General features: G+C 39.0%; 1 protein-coding gene across 5 annotated transcripts in view; it reads right to left on the bottom strand.

Annotated features, from left to right (window-relative positions):
* Nucleotides 1-10,951: 10,951 nt before the first annotated feature.
* slc12a7a (solute carrier family 12 member 7a) overlaps nt 10,952-17,278 on the bottom strand; it is a 32,895-nt gene continuing 26,568 nt past the window's right edge. For 2 of the 5 annotated variants that reach the window (XM_067364167.1, XM_067364169.1), the window contains exons 21-26: nt 16,474-16,581; nt 16,133-16,243; nt 14,565-14,737; nt 14,442-14,456; nt 12,168-12,301; nt 10,953-11,969 (exon numbers count right to left, since the gene is read on the bottom strand). In XM_067364167.1, coding sequence (XP_067220268.1) covers nt 11,878-11,969; nt 12,168-12,301; nt 14,442-14,456; nt 14,565-14,737; nt 16,133-16,243; nt 16,474-16,581 — 633 coding nt within the window. In that variant the 3' untranslated portion in view covers nt 10,953-11,877. Of the gene's footprint in view, nt 11,970-12,167; nt 12,302-14,441; nt 14,457-14,564; nt 14,738-16,132; nt 16,244-16,473; nt 16,582-17,278 lie in introns of all 5 variants that reach the window. The other 3 variants (XM_067364168.1, XM_067364170.1, XM_067364171.1) reach the window with 3 other exon arrangements.

Genomic DNA, 17,278 nt, shown 5'->3' on the forward strand with positions numbered 1-17,278 from the left:
CTTGCTTCCGTCTCCTTTCTCTCGTCTCGTCTGTCCTTACCCCCAGGTGCTGCGGCCGCCGAGACAGGCCCCGGGGGGGAGTAGAGCGCAGTCTCGGGAGTACCCCCCGGCCTGCGAGGGGCGATGGGGGTATGTGGCGACCAGGGCGGGCGAGAGCCGTGAGGGAACGGCGCGAGGCCGGTGGCGCGAGTGTTAATGAGCTTCACCTGGGAGGCGCACCGGCCTTGAGTCCCTCACGGAGGAGCTCCGGGAGCATAAAGGAGGAGCGACTACCGTGGAGGACGAGAGAGGACCAGGCCTGGACTTTATTTTATGTTTTATTATGTTTGTGTGGCCGGCAGACGTCCGCGAGGGTCTGCCGGCATTACTTTCGTTTTGTTCTTTGTTTATTTTACATTAAAGTTTTGTTGAACGTTCGCCGGTTCCCGCCTCCTTCTTCCCATATCTACTAACCTCGTTACATTGGTGCCGAAACCCGGGAGGAAGGAGGGACATGCTGTCGGAGAGCCCTCGCTGCTGAGGGGGATCGCGGTGCTGCGGAGTTCGGGCAGCGCGGAAGTGAAGACCGCGAAAGGCTGCCCGAGGCGGTGGTGCTGGAGCCTTGTGAAAGGTGGGACGGAGACCCGGATGCCGTGCTCCTGGGACGAGGTGGGGTGGCTGCCGTCCTGGACCTGGAGGGAGCGGAGGAGTCGCCGCCGTCTGCCGTGGGCCGGAGCCTGCTGCCGTCCGCCATGAAGGGGAGGAGCAGGGGACGGGGGACTCGCTGCCGGCTGCCCTCAGTCGGAGGAGCCATCGCCGGCCGCCAGGAGGCGGTCGAGGATCGGGCCGTCCACCAAGCGTCCAATGCCACCGCATGGCACCGCGAAGAAGAGCCTCTTGGCAGGCTGAGGACCGAGCGGCAGTGTGTCTGGGAGCCGGACCCAGCATTTTTTTTTTCTTTCTTTTTCCTCTCTCCCCTCTCTCGTCCTGTCGCTCCCCTTGCTTCCGTCTCCTTTCTCTCGTCTCGTCTGTCCTTACCCCCAGGTGCTGCGGCCGCCGAGACAGGCCCCGGGGGGGAGTAAAGCGCAGTCTCGGAGGTACCCCCCGGCCAGCGAGGGGCGTTGGGGGTATGTGACGAGCAGGGCGGGCGAGAGCCGTGAGGGAACGGCGCGAGGCCGGTGACGCGAGTGATAATGAGCGTCACCTGCGAGGCGTGCCGGCCTCGAGTCTCTCACGGAGGAGCTCCGGAGGCATAAAAGGAGGAGCGACATCAGTGAAGGACGAGAGAGGACCAGGCCTGGACTTTATTTTATGGTTTATTATGTTTGTGTGGCCGGCAGACGTCCGCGAGGGTCTGCCGGCATTACTTTCGTTTTGTTTGTTTATTTTATATTAAAGTTTTGTTGAATGTTCGCCGGTTCCCGCCTCCTTCTTCCCACATCTACTAACCTCGTTACAGACTGGACTGCTGCTGAGTGGTCCAAAGTTATGTTCTCTGATGAAAGTAAATTTTGCATTTCCTTTGGAAATCATGGTCCCAGAGTCTGGAGGAAGAGAGGAGAGGCACACAATCCATGTTGCTTGAGCTCCAGTGTAAAGTTTCTGCAGTCAGTGATGGTTTGGGGTGCCATGTCATCTGCTGGTGTTGGTCTACTGTGTTTTCTGAGGTCCAAGGTCAACGCAGCCGTATACCAGGACGTTTTAGAGCACTTTGTGCTTCCTGCTGCTGACAAACTTTATGGAGATGCAGATTTCATTTTCCAACAGGACTTGGCACCTGCACACAGTACTAAAGCTACCAGTACCTGGTTTAAGGACCATGGTATCCCTGTTCTTAATTGGCCAGCAAACTCGCCTGACCTTAACCCCATAGAAAATCTATGAGGTATTGTGAAGAGGAAGATGCGATATGCCAGACCCAACAATGCAGAAGAGCTGAAGGCCACTATCAGAGCAAACTGGGCTGAGCAGTGCCACAGACTGATCGACTCCATGCCACGCCGCATTGCTGCAGTAATTCAGGCAAAAGGAGTCCCAACTAAGTATTGAGTGCTGTACATGCTCATACTTTTCAGTTGGCCAAGATTTCTAAAAATCCTTTCTTTGTAATGGTCTTAAGTAATATTCTAATTTTCTGAGATACTGAATTTGGGATTTTCCTTAGTTGTCAGTTATAATCATCAAAATTAAAAGAAATAAACATTTGAATTATATCAGTTTGTGTGTAATGAATTAATATAATATACAAGTTTCACTTTTTGAATGGAATTAGTGAAATAAATTAACTTTTTGATGATATTCTAATTATATGACCAGCACCTTTATATGAGCAGCTAAATTGTTTTGCATTTAGACATAAATGATTTTGACATAATGTTGTAATGATTTTTCTAAGTTGAAGTAAAACAAAGATGCATTTCAACATGTATTTCCATACCTCAGCACACGCTCGCGCTGACATCGTCATCAGCGCGTTCCATAAGGCTATGCAGAGTTGTAGACAGACAGTCACTGAGTGCCACAAACAAACAGCAGCTGCCTTTTCAGTTCCTCCTGAACCAAAACAATGAGCCTATGCTGCATTCACACCATGTCGTATAAACGTAATTATGAGACGACAACCCATGACGTTCTGCCCGGAGCTGTTCACGTCCTCTGACTCGGATTTATGCGTTTCTATATCAACACTATCAATGCCGAAATGAATCTTCAGCAGTCAGGTGGTACAAGTAAGAGCTCTGTAACTTGTTTACATTCCTTATTATTGTAAAGTTATGTGCTTTGAGACATGAGGTAATTCATCTCATGGCACTTTGCAGACTCTGCTGTGCGAGTTCATGTGTTTTGAAGGAGGCATGGCTTTGGAGATATATTTTTGTTGGCTTTTGATGGCTCTGAAAGGAGGGTGGGATCTCATGCTCTCAAAGCTAGCTTGCTATTTGCTATTGCTAGCCTCTCTGCAATTTCCTACCCTACCTTTTATGTTTTAATGTCAGTTGCACCCAGATTAAGCTCTGACAGAACTCAAACATAATGGGTTGTTGACAAGGTCAGATGTCAGCTGACCTCAGCAATAGGTTAAGTACACAGATGCCAAGTTTAGATGGACTAACTAGTTTAAGCTTTGCAGCATATGACAGTAGCTTGAACAGGCTTCCCAGAAGAAGGTAATGTGCAACAGCAAAGCATCCAGTTGACTGAACAAGTAGTGAGAGTGAGAACAAGGTTTTAGCATCATTTATTCACAATATTAAAATCAATATTTACCCATATTTCTGTTTACCCAAGTTCAGTGTCTAAAATAAACATTATGTAGATTAGTAGCAAAATGTGAAAGTCTGGTCTCAGAGAGCAGTCAGTTCCTGGATTTGTTATAGAAAAATTGTTTTCATTATAATGTATACAAACAAAAAACGATGGATGTGTTTCCCAGCCTCCTGATGACTCATTATGTTTGATGAGACTAACATGAGATTGTTTAAATGTTTTTGATGTTGCTGAAATGTTCTCTGATCAACTTCCTCATCTTCAAAGACAGTGTCTCTCATATAAACATGGGAAACAGCTCCCTTCCTTATTCTCATAAGTCTCTATTTACTTGCTTTTGAAAGCTTTGACTTGGTTTTCAGTTCTCATTAGTTATTCATTAACTTCAGAAGTTAATTCAATTTTAAATCTCATGTAAATGGACACCAAGGATATTTGGTTATTCGTTGTCGGCATACACTTTTATTATCTTTATTATTTGGTGCTGTGATGGACAACATTGCGAATACAAAAAAACTGAATGGCTTGTTCAGTAGTGCAGCTGCTTTATTTATTTATTGGTGGCTGTAAAGTCAGTTTTCTAATGGATTCTAATGGAAACATTAAGTCATTTTATTTCCATGCACCAGAACTGTTCTGATGATATGCATAGAATTTAAAGGAAACCTTTAGGAACACTGGGATGCCGTTGTCCTGATGTCCCCATGGTGCACCAGGCTGCTTAACTAGCTATAAAAAGCAGCAGGACAACATGGTCAACTAGCTAGGCAGCAGCAGCAGCAGCACCAAACCAGCACAAACCATTCTAGACCTCTAAGCTGATTTTTTTCAGCATGGCATCTGAACATCAAACATGTGTACCTTTACACTGTTTACTGCTATAGTAACAAAATAATATCATAAGTTCAGAAGAGGGAACAGACTCTGCATTCACATGGCTGGGAGCACTGACACAGTGTGACTCGAGAGGAATTTCATTTCGTGGGATGTGATATTAGCTGCACGAGGGCTCCCTAGCACTGGCGAGGATGTCAATTACATAAAATACTGACCTCACGCTTTTCAGCATGCAACATTTATTACTGCAGTCAAGCCCAAAATGTAGTCTATAATCACAGAGGAGACCTTGTGTCTTACTGTGGATAAATCCGAGTGGTCTTGATTTATAATCTAAAATGGAAATAAAGTCAAGACATCCTGGTGAATTGGTGAATGTTGTTCACTGATTGAATCAGAGCTATTGAGGAACATAACAAGAATGTTAAAAAATCTAGTCCCGCCTTTAAAGGGGCTTAATGTTTGGTTAAAGGTATCACTCTCTCTCTCTTTATTGCTTATATGACCTTCTAAGTCATAGGGCTGGAGCCTAAGCCAGAGGCAGGGAAAGCACCATGGATAGATGGCCAGCCTATCACAGGGAAATTCACCTAACCTAAAGTTGCAATGGTGAACTTTGGTGGCATAGGTTAAAGGTGACGTAGAATGTGTTTTCAAAAGATGTAATATAAGTCTAAGGTGTCCCCTGAATGTGTCTATGAAGTTTCAGCTCAAAATATCCCATAGATTTTTTTAAATGAATTTTTTTAACTGCCTATTTTGGGGCATCATTAAATATGCGCTGATTCAGGCTGCGGCCCCTTTAAATCACGCGCTCCCTGCCCCCCGAGCTCGCGTAAGTATTTATTTGGATGTTTACATTTGATTCTGAATGAGTTTCAGGCTATGCTCCGTGGCTAACAAACTAAAGCTAACATTACACACTGGTGGAGAGATTTATAAAGAATGAAGTTGCGTTTATGAATTATACAGACTGCAAGTGTTTAATAATGAAAATAACAACGGCCGAGGTAAATTAAATTTTCCATCCTACGGCACCTTTAAGTGTTACAATGAATGAAAAACGTTGACATGGGCCACACTAATCTTCTGAGGAATCATCTGATTTAAAAAAAAAAAAAAAAAAAGCTTAACTGAGAGTCTGCTGGCAAAAAGTGAACACAACAGAGCTTGTAATAAAACAATATTCAACATTGGCTTGGCTTTTCGGAGATTTGAGGGATTTGGAATGTTGTAAAAGTTACGCAGAGATGGTGTTTTCATTACTCAACAGGTGAGTTAGGTATTTTATTGAACAAATAAATTGCCATTTGTAGCTCTCAGATTTCACTGTTTATTGAGTTCATAGAGTTAATTGAAAAACATTATCTATTGTGAAGGGTCATTATGGTTGTTGTAGGGGTGTGCTGTAATTTATTTTTCAAGGAAGTACCATGTCTATTAATGGGTATAGCTACAGTAACGTCTTCAACTAGTCAGCTTCAGATCCTTTCCATCTAAACTGGTTACTGTATATCTCTTAAGCCTAGTAGTGAATGTTTTATGATCATAACTATATTCATCTGCAGAGTCACGCAGAGCCGAAGCACAACCAAAACAATGTTCTTCTGCAAAATGCATGCAGTTTTGTTTTTTAACCTCTATATGGCCAAAAGTTACATACTGTACCTTTATTTAAATTTAAATTACACTAGTAAAACCTTTGATATAACAGTGAAATTTTACCAAAAAGCCTATATATATTGCTTGCAGAAATATTTATTTTGTCAAAAAAACTTTTAACTGTGGCTGTGTCCAGAATTGCCACCCTTAAATAGTGCACTATTTGAGGGGACAGCAATTTGTAGTGATGTCTGAAACCATAGTGGATGCTATCGAGTGCACACATTCAATACCACAATGCACCGCAATAACGTGTGTACAAGCGGTGTACGCTCAGCGACTAGAGAATACCCATAATGCACTGTGAGAGTTGCGTGCCGAATGAATTCCTGCATCTGACCAGAAGATGGCGCCCGCAGCTTCGTCATTTATCCATCGATTTTCCAAACCGCTGATCCAATGTGGGTACAGTGTAATATCAGACAGGTACCAATTTCCGTTTTAATTAGATATTAATTTGTATAATTACGGTTTTATACATAGTTTCCATGACAGAGTTCAAGATACATTTTTTCATTACTACTGGAGCTCCAGCTTACTAAGTTACGAATAATTATTAAACAGCAAGCACAAACTATGCAAAAGCTGCAGCCCTTCCGGTGCACTCAGTGTCCGAATTCACTCACTCGTTTACATTCACTCCCTCAAGTGAACTATATTAGTGGACTAATATAGGGAACAGTAAATGAGGCTATAGGGAGCGATTTCGTACACAGCCTGTGAATTCGGACATACTTATGTCATATACAGTTTTTCGTTTACTATATTTAGTAGGGAAGTATGTGACTTCGTATGCAGGCGCAGCTATGGCCTTTACAGCTCAGGTGATTAACGCAAAAATATGGCAGATTTCAGAATTTTTGATTACTCGTGTATTCTTTGTTGTAATAGAAACCTAGAAAATAAAAAGTTCGATATGAGACAAAGGTTCTCCTATAGCATCAGCTATGAAACACTCTTTTGCTCTATTTAGGTCTTTTATTTTTAAGACTATTCCACCTACATTTTACCCTAGCATGAAAGAGACTGTTATTATGTTCTGACTTTGAGGACTAGGAGGAGAAAGACATTCATACTGCAGCTATGTGTTGACCCTGGTCAAATCTAGGATCTTCAGCGTGACATTCACTTGACACCTACACAATACCTTTGCTCATTCTCAAGAAGATCAAAGAAACAAGGGGAAAGGCACATAGTATGTGGGCTAAGATTCCCTTTTCTTTCTTTCTTTCTTTCTTTAAGAATTTGATTTAATTTTTTATTTAATAAAAAATAAATTAGAAATAAAAATGACATTCAGAAGTTCAGCATTGATATGGACCATAAATATAATTTAACAAATTATCTTGAATATTTAAGTAATATGATATAGATAAAACTATGTGGCATGATCATTAAATCACTTTGAATGTTCAGTGTGAAAAGCTAGAGAGGCTTTGGCACAAGGAATCATCACAAAACACTTGTATCCTTTAGTGCTGTGAACAAAAGAACCCATTATGTTGAGAGCACATCTCCGGTCTGTGAGAAAAGACAGAAAAACTGGATGTGGAATCCTGGATGAATGTTTTTATTCATTACAAAATTAATGACAAAAAAAAAAAAATAATAATAAAAAATATATATATAATGTAACGAGGTTAATAGTTGTGGGAAGAAGGAGGCGGGAACCGGCGACCGTTGAACCAAACTTTAATATAAAATAAACAAAGAACAAAACGAAAGTAATGCCGGCAGACCCTCGCGGACGTCTGCTGGCCACACAAACATAATAAAACATAAAATAAAGTCCAGGCCTGGTCCTCTCTCATCCTTCACTGTAGTCGCTCCTCCTTTTATGCCTCCGGAGCTCCTCCTTGAGAGACTCGAGGCCGGTGTTACAATATATTCGGTTCCTGAAATATTCTGTTCCACTGGGTGGCGCTTACGCGAATATTCATGATAGCGTCCTATTGTGGGCGTGTCCTTGAGACAACGCGCAAGCGAATGGAACTGAAAATATTAGTACACGCTCCTCAAATCGCATCGGTTTAACGGATTATTTCGAAAAGGTAATAACATATTCAGTGTTAATCAACAGTTCACATGTTCAAAGCAATGCAGTTTGTTTAATATGATCGTCTGAGCTATTTTGCCTGATTGAGTACAGGCCTTCAGATAAACAGAAGGATACAGCAGAGCAAACATGAGCGAAAAACCTTGTACACCGATGTGTTTTCTGTTTAGCGTTTTTATTCGTGAGGCTTTAAGAAAGTTTTTGAATAGTTTGATAGTTTGCTTCCTTCGTTTTCATTTTGTGACTATCTACTGCATAGTGTTGACAACTTGAAATAAACCTCTACAAATGTATCTGTGACCTAATAAAAAGTGTATAAGCTATAGCCTGGTGTGAATATACTGTCATCCTTAATTTCTTTACTATTTGGATATTTTCAGTGTTTATCACCACAGTGAGGCTACCCTTATCAACTCTAAACTACAAATATTTCACGTTTTCTCATATTTTACTGGATATCATGACAAAGTCAAACAAGTAATACTTGATGTTATTTGTCACATATTTTTGTTGCAAAGCAACAACAAAATTTTTCGAAAAATTTGAGTTTTTCACTTTCAGCATTTTTTTTCCCCCAGCAAATTTCTTAAAGTATTTGTAAAAAAAAAAAAAAGATTCAACAACTGAGACAAACTGAACAAATTTCACAGACATTTGATGAACAGAGTATTTGAAAGTCTGAAGTGGCACCAGCTGCTTTAGAGCATCTCATCCTCAGCACCAGATTTGCAGCTCTTGCTGTGTGATGTTACTCCAATCTTCCACCATGGCATTTCACATTCTCAAACATGTCTGGGGTACTTATGGTTACATGTGGTTTGGCACTGGAAGGACAATCAGCTGTCATTCTGTCTCCCTTTACCACTGTCTCAGGCATCTTACATTACGGACATTGCAGTTTATTGCTCTGTTCACATTTGCAGTCCTCTTGTCTCCTGCAGCAGGAATAAGGCACGTTCACACAGGTGATCAGAGACCCTCGGCATCTTTATTCTGGTGTTTTTCAGAGTAAGTAGAAAGGACTCTTTAGTGTCCTAAGTTATTGTAACTGGCCTTGATTGACCTATAGGTGCATGTGCAATAATTGAAAAACATGACAGACATTGTTAAAACCCTTTCTAAAGATCTGTAAAGCTCATTTGGATTGTACAAAATTATCTTTAAAATATTATCCTGAAAAATTACTTTTCTTTTTTGGTGTTTTTTTTTAACAAATCATATAAATACTAATTACATTAAATGTTATAACAAGTACAGTAGTAATTGATGTAACTCAAATTGAAAAGACATTCAAAACAATGTGTGAAAAGAGGAAATGCTAAATGTGAGGTACTGAGGTAAATATTAAAACAGGGCCTTGGCACTCGGGAACAGCCTTCATTATGTCTAGATCACACACTGCCAGAGCTACCCAATTGTTTATTTTTTCTGTTCATTTGTGCTGTATTACCTCACAGAAAAAAAAAAAAAAAAAAACTATATTATTATTATTATTATCAGAATTATTTTATTTGACTGCTTTTTAAATTGTTTTAAATCAGGTAGGCCTACATAAGGTTGTTTGAGTAGCCTATGTGTCATATTTGACACATTTCAGGGTTTTGTATTGCAATATCCTGCCTTGTCAAACTTTAAATATAATGAAGCTAAACTATAATTTCCTATCATAATTATAATATTTTGAACAAAAATAGCATTCTTTAAATAGCTGCTGGCATGAAGACTGTCATCAAAACTAAGTTCCAAAGGTATATTCCAAAGGAATATTTTATTACCTTTTCGAAAAACCCATTAAACCGATGCGATTTGAGAAACGTCTACTAATATTTTCAGTTCCATTCGCTTGCGCGTTGTCTCAAGAACACGCCCACAAAAGGAGGATATCATGAATATTCGCGTAAGCGCCACCCAGTGGAACAGAATATTTCAGGAACCGAATATATTGTAACACCGGCACGCCTTTGACACGTGATCCGAATCATGATTCGACACACTGATTCATTTGTGATCCGATGCTTCATGTTTGCGATTAACGCCACGAAACAGGAAGTTGTTGTAACTCAGGCAAACAATGTCCGATCTGCTCCAAACTTCATATGATTGATAATAGTCCTGGCCTGAAGACAATTACATGGCAATATTCAGTTATAGTCAACATGCCACCTGTTGGCAGCAGGAAGTGTAGCATGTTAAAATGACGTTGCCATATTTCAACTGTATTTACATGCATGTCACCCACTATTCACTGTTTTCCTAAGGCCACCGGGTGGTGGTGGCCCCGGGTACGAGGGCCCTTTCATCGCTTCTTGCAGCTTTAATTTTATTGTGTAATCTTATCACCATATTTGAACCTTCTGCATTTTCTTGCTGAATACAGCACAAATCATGTAGAAAGTCCCTTGGTAAAATTATAACTGAAAATTCACATCACTTACTCACCTTCAAGTTGTTCCAAACCTCTATGAGTTTCTTTCTTCTGTTGAACACAAAAGAATATTTTGAAGAATGTTGATAACCAGTCAGTTTACTGTAGCCATTGACTTCCATAGTATTTTTTTCCTTCGATGAAAGGATGGTTTCCATCAACTGTTTGACTACCAACATTCTTTAAAATATCTTCTTTTGTGTTCAATAGAAGAAAGAAACTCATACAGGTTTGGAACAACTTGAGGGTGAGTAACTGATTTTTTATTTTTGGGTGGACTATCCCTTTAAGGCAGGTGAGATATGAATAGCTCAGGATACAGTGTCTTTTTGTACTGATGTGCACTTGGAAGAGCGCTATGACTGTAAGCTGTTGAAATTAGTCATTCCAAAACACATGACAAGAAAACTAGCCAAATGAATTAACTGAAAATAGAGCCTTATGTGAAATCAAGAAGCATATCAAGCAAGTAGTTAGTGTCTTACATGATAAAGAGATGCGATTTTCCCTAAAAGTATATTCTTGCATGGTCAGTATTCTTTTGCAAGTATTGACAATATAAGTATTGACAATAAATCTTTCATATAGTGTCCAGGACAGCACCCACAGAAAATTAAATATAAAACATATTAATTATTTCAGTCCTTTCTGGTCAATAGCACTGAAAGCTGAGATGCCATTTTCAAAACAGAACATCACAATAGGAGTATTTAATGGTTTGTGTTCATCCCCCTCTACTGGAGAGGAGGGTGTGAATTGTACATCAGGCCTGTCTGCAAGAGTTGATCATAAGGTCTATGTTTGTTGACAAAAAACATTTCCTGACAACAATATACAGCAACACATAAATGATTCATATAGTTATATTTTCATTTTATTTACACTTTTTCCAACAATGAGTGTAATCATATAAAAAATTATATGAACCTTTATGATGGACACTTGTGAGAACCTTTTTTATTTAATATAAAATATGTAGAAAATTTCATATAAATTATACATATTTGTTTTGAGAAAAATAATACCAAAAAAAATTCATGAAAAGAATATCAAACTTTAACATTATAGGGAAGAAAAGGAGTATTAAAAGTATATGAAATCTTTAGTACTGACAGATTTCAGGTTTGGCTGATGATAAAAATCACAGTTTTACTCATACTGCAATGTGAGCAACACTGATACAAAACTTACCAAAATCTATTGAATCAAACTAACATGACACATTACATAAAGCTCAGCAGAATATTGCGATGAGATGAAAAACTACATTTACAAAAAATACAAAATTACTTATACAAATACTTGAAATGATTCAAACACTGTCCCTTAAGGTTACATGAGAAACAAGACAGCCGATGCCACTCTCTTCAAGTCTTATGGGATAAATCTAAGTCTTTGGCTTGTCTCTATTTAAATGATTAATAAGGACCACATCCAAGGCCGCATTTACATCTGGGTTTTTCCATAGTGTGTTTTTGTCAATCCGATCAAAAGTGGACAATGCTAAATGAGAAGAATCCTCAAATGTGCTGTGCTGGCCTGCAGCTGGAGTGGGACTTCCTGTCCTGAGCCCATTTGTACAGTATCTGTGCAGCTCTGGACAGCTTCTCCTGACAGAAATGCTCTCCTCAGTGCCTGTTCTTGCTTGATGCTACGAGTAAATGGTGATTACCTCCCTGCCACCACCTCGGACCAGGAGCACCCGCTCCAATCCCTCTGTGAGGACCTCCAGAAACTCCATGTCTGAACTCAGAGTGAAGGAGAAGTGTGGAGAACTGCAAATGCTCTGCTGTATATGAAGGTGACATTTAAAGTGTAACTCTCTGTCTGAAAGAAAATAACAGACCAAGTTTTCATGATTCTTTCTATTACACTTCAGCTACATAACAGCCCCTTTAAGTAGATGTGCCACTGTCTGCATTTCAGCTGATGAAAGGATACAGTTCTCATCCCCGCCCTTGTTTTTGGGTGGTCCTGGCATGTTCAGCAGCACCAGTTGGGCTCCCTGGGATTTGTTGACTACAACCTCATTCAGTTTCACTGCAGTGTGCATTCTTCTCACATTAGTCTGATCCCTGTGAAAAATTCAGTCATTCACATTTAGCATCAAAACTTAAAACAAAGTTTAGGGTCGATCAGATTTTTTAAATGTTTTTTTTTAAAAGAAGTCTTACGCTCACCAAAGCTGCATTTATTTAATCAAACATGAGTTAAAACATATTAATGTGGTAAAGTATTATTACAATTTAAAATAACTGTTTTCTATTTTAATATATTTAAAAATGTAATTTATTTGTGTGATTTTTCTTAAAAAAAAAAAATAAAAAAAAAAAATATATATATATATATATATATATAAACAAAGTTTGGTTACGTTTCAATTCAATTCATCCTTGTTGAATAAAAGTATTACATTTTTAAATAATAATAATAATAATAATCTTACTGACCCCAAACGTTAGAATTTTAGTGTATGTTTGTAGTTAGTAGTGTATGTCTGAAGAATTAATCAGTAAAGTAACTTTAGCAGAGATTCATTCTTGTTTGTTCATTACATCATGATATCAGTGAGCATATTTTGTTGTATTTCCTTAAAAAATGGTTTGAAATATGATAGGGATCCAATGCTAGGCATTAATGATAACCTCATTGATAGAGATGTGATTAAGTATTAGACTTCAGAATTCTCCCTGCATGTAGTCAATCATTTTATCCCTTAAATCTCATCTTTTCAAAAACGACATATTTAAACATTTTTTCCTGTGAAAAAAATTCTTCATTCCTTAAAATAAATTGAATGTAACTGTACACTATTGCCTCATTTAATATACGCAGATCAATGAATATGCAAATAAGCCCCACCTCCACTCGCTCACGCCAGCTCAGCGATCCACTTGGTCAACTTGCACAATGGTATCGCTCTTTACAACATCAGACACATAACGGTAATATGATTTGCCCTTTGCTTGACTATGTTATCAAACAGCTAATCATGTGTTGCTAATGTTACTCAAACCATGTTCCCGTTCACAATATCAGTCAGACAGCTGCCTTCTAACAATCAGTATCCTTAGAACAACTCAGAACGTCAGTGGAGAAAGGCATACAGTTTATCATAACATTGAATATACATCATACACCTGCCATATTGCTACATCTACACGATTTTTCATATTAACAGAAAAATATACCGGAATAATCTAGCTTCTAATGGCAGTGAATGGTACCAACGAGTATGAAGGTGAAGAAAGTGCATCTGACCATTATAAACGTACTCCACACGGAGTAACTGACCTCGTGTCAGTTACGCCTTTTTCCCCCAATTTGAATATAGAAGGTGTAGGACATACCATAAGCATTTTGAACTGCGAGAGGCATTACACTTTCTTTTTCTACGGAAGGCGGTCTGGCGGAAGCTGGATATTTTACTTTATAACTTGTTAAATATGGATATTTTTCTTACACAAATGCATCGTTTCGCTTCAGAAGGTCTTTATTAACCCCCCCGGAGCCGTGTGGAGTACGTTTATGATGGATGGATGCACTTTCTTCAACTTCATACTCGTTGGTCTCGTTCACTGCCATTATAAAGCTTGGATGCATCAGGATATTTATTTAATATAAATCTGATTGTGTTCATCAGAAAGAAGAAAGTTATAAACACCTAGGATGGCTTGAGGGTGAGTAAAGTATGGGTAATTTTCATTTTAAAGTGAACTAATCCTTTAAAGGCCAGTCTTTGCAAAGGATTATATGAAGCAATAATCTACTTTGCTAGAAAACAGATAAGCCTAAATGAGTGAAATGTAAAATAAATGTACAATTCATCTACATGTTAATATTAAACATTAGCAACAAATTAATGACCAAAAACATGCCAACAGCATAAAGATGTGTTGTTATTATTATAATTAATACACTGGACTTAGCACTAAAAATATGAATGCCATCATGTTATCTGACTAACTGTAGTAAGCACAAAGTTAGTGTTGATACACATGCAGACAGAAAAATCTATGTCACAATTCTTCATGCTGACACATGCTGTGACTATGACTCACACTGACTTAAGCAGGCCACACACAGAGACACATGCTGCATTTTTAGTGTGACACACATTCAACACATCCTGTTTACATCTACTTCTGTAATACAGACAACTGATGCAGACTCTTAAGCACACAAACTGCTTGCATAATAGTCAAAGGAACTTACAGATTCTCCCACTCTCTGGAAGGACAAAACAAAATATCTTAGCATGAAAGAAACAAAACAATTTAATTTTGAAACATGATAAAAACATTAAGATAAACTGCAATAATGGACTTATGAACTCACGGTTTCATATTGAAGATGTCCCGCACAGGCATGTTGGCCTCTCGATGTTGGCGGTTTCTCTCACTAATCAGCTTTTCTTTGGTCCAGGTCATATGGACCCGGTCTGAAGTAGGCGTGGGCTTTTCGTTCAGAATCGCATGTGACTTAGTGTTCCTGTCATGAATCAGCTGAGGCTGAAAGAGCAAGACACACACTGCTTACAACAATAAACTACCTTAACATTCAATGCTGCTGGAAAGCAGGTCGGCAGGACCTAGATAGATAAACTTTGTTAAAAGGTTGTGCTGAAAAGATCAGCTTGGGCCAACGTGAAACTTCATGGTGGTCCAGGCTGGTTTATGCTGGTTTGGTGTGGTTGTAGATCAAGGTGGTTGACAAAGCAAGTTTTGCTCGATAAGCTATCACCAGCACATTAGTATTTAAAACCAGTTATGCTGATCTTTTCAGCGGGGAAATGAGTGTTGCAAGAATGTTGCAATACCCACATCCAGAGTTATGAATTAGTAATCAGACTAATTCATAAAACCAAACACTCTACAGTTACAGTACATAATATACAATAAATAAATGTATACACTACTTATTAAAAGTTTGGGGTCAGTATGATTTATCTGAAAGAAATTAATACTTTTATATGACAAGGACGCATATAATTGATCAGAAATTGCATTTACAAGTATTTCAAATAAATGCTATTCTTCTGAACTTCATCAAACCTCTTAACTATTTATCAAAGACTACCTTAATAAGACATTTTTCTAAAGCAGCAAATCAGCATATTAGAATGATTTCTGAAGGATCACTTGACACTGAAGACTGGAGTAAATTCAGCTTTGCCATCTCAGGAATAAATTACATTTTGAAATATATTAAAATAGAAAATAGTTATTTAAAATTGTAATAATATTTCAAAATATTACTGTTTTACTGTATTTTTGATCAAATAAATGCAGCCTTGGCGAGCATAAGAGAATTCTTTCAAAAAAATCTAACCAACCCTAAACTTTTAGTAGAGCTGCACACGTTTTCACTCAAAATTCAGAAGTCGATAAACTTTTTTCACTCATGCTCTATAATGACATGCAGACATGCTGTAAACAAATAAAATTTTGACATTTTCAGGGCCACAGTCATTTTCATTGCCATGTTATGCTTATTACTAAATAATAAGGAATTTTCAAATGTGTGAGGTGAAAACCATAGCAGAATTATAGCTGCATAACTCAGCCCTTGATGAAAGCTGTGGCTCTGTCATGTCTCACAATGTGAATTACCACTTTTCAGGCTGGTGCCAGAGCCATTGCCCAATCTGGAACAGAGCTGCACTTTTACACACAAAAAACTCTCGTGTGCCCAAAACCGGGTCTCGAACAAGAGAACCTGTGATGCCAGTGGGCAGAACTTGCGCAGTTCCCAAATCGGTAGAAACACAAGCCAGCTCAGGCACCAGCCCCAGTGGAAAAGAGGTGGTTTGGATGGAGCAGATCAGGAGAGTTATACAGGATGGTTATCTAGTAGTAGCCGCCTTGACAAAGAGTGAACGGTAAGAGATAAACCCCCTGAGCTACCTCCTCGTCCAGAATTACAGTTGGCACTTGTAACTTGTTGTTGTGAGATGGCTTCTGCCCGCAGGGCTTCCTCCTGATGGAATTCCGGGATTCATCTGAAATGCTTTGAATCTGGCAGTTGCCACAGAGCAAACAATCCAAAATTGTTAAGTAGGAGGAAGATACCTTATGTAAAACAGAGCCCTAACTTACTCTAATGCAAGTAATGGCTGAAATCTGCTTCTAAAAGTTATGATTCTGTGTGAAGTGTGTTGACTTCAACCATATGGATTTATACCCAGCACAGTCCCATAATAACCTGACAATAATGACAAAAGAACAGACTGCTGAAGAAATAATACCTCTCTCTCCCGCTCTGTCTTAGAAAGCTGCATCTGCTTCAGCATCTGAGAGCGTTGCTCCATCACAAGTGTCTTCTCATAGGTGAAGGCCGAGATATCGCCTGCATGCTACAGAGATAATGATATAGTAGCCAGTTAAGTTTTACCTAAAAGTGAAATTCCAGTATCCTGCAAACTTTACACCATAATATAATATAATATAATATAATATAATATAATATAATATAATATAATATAATATAATATAATATAATATAATATAATATAATATAATATATAAGCTTTATTAAAACATGATAATGGATCCAAATTGTATCTCACAATCAGTTACTTTTAAAAGTAATGCACTACAATATTGTGTTACTCCCTAAAAAAGTAACTTATCGTGTTAGTTACTTTTTTGGAAAGTACACTCTAAAAAATGCTTCAAGTTGGGTTGAAAATGGACAAACCCAGCGGTTGGGTTAAATGTTTGCCCAACCTGCTGGGTGTCACAGACACGCCAGGCTCCACCTCACCACAGTACCCACGCACTCAATCACCAGCTTATTAATCACCGCCACCTGCACCTCATTCACTCTGCAATCACCAGCACTACAAAGCCACCACTCTCACACACACTCACTGTCCGGTCTCGTTTGCACTACGCCATGTATATGCTTACCTTAAGGACTCCCCTTCAACATACTTACCTGCTCCAGCGATCTCCTTCATCTCCTTCGTCTCCTGGTCCCTTCGTGTGCTTACCCATCTGTGTGTGTGAGTGTCTCCAACGTCTCCCTCCATCTCAGCTCAACTCCTGGAT

The sequence above is a fragment of the Chanodichthys erythropterus genome, chromosome 16 (genome assembly GCF_024489055.1).
Source record: "Chanodichthys erythropterus isolate Z2021 chromosome 16, ASM2448905v1, whole genome shotgun sequence".
Lineage (NCBI taxonomy): Eukaryota > Metazoa > Chordata > Actinopteri > Cypriniformes > Xenocyprididae > Chanodichthys > Chanodichthys erythropterus.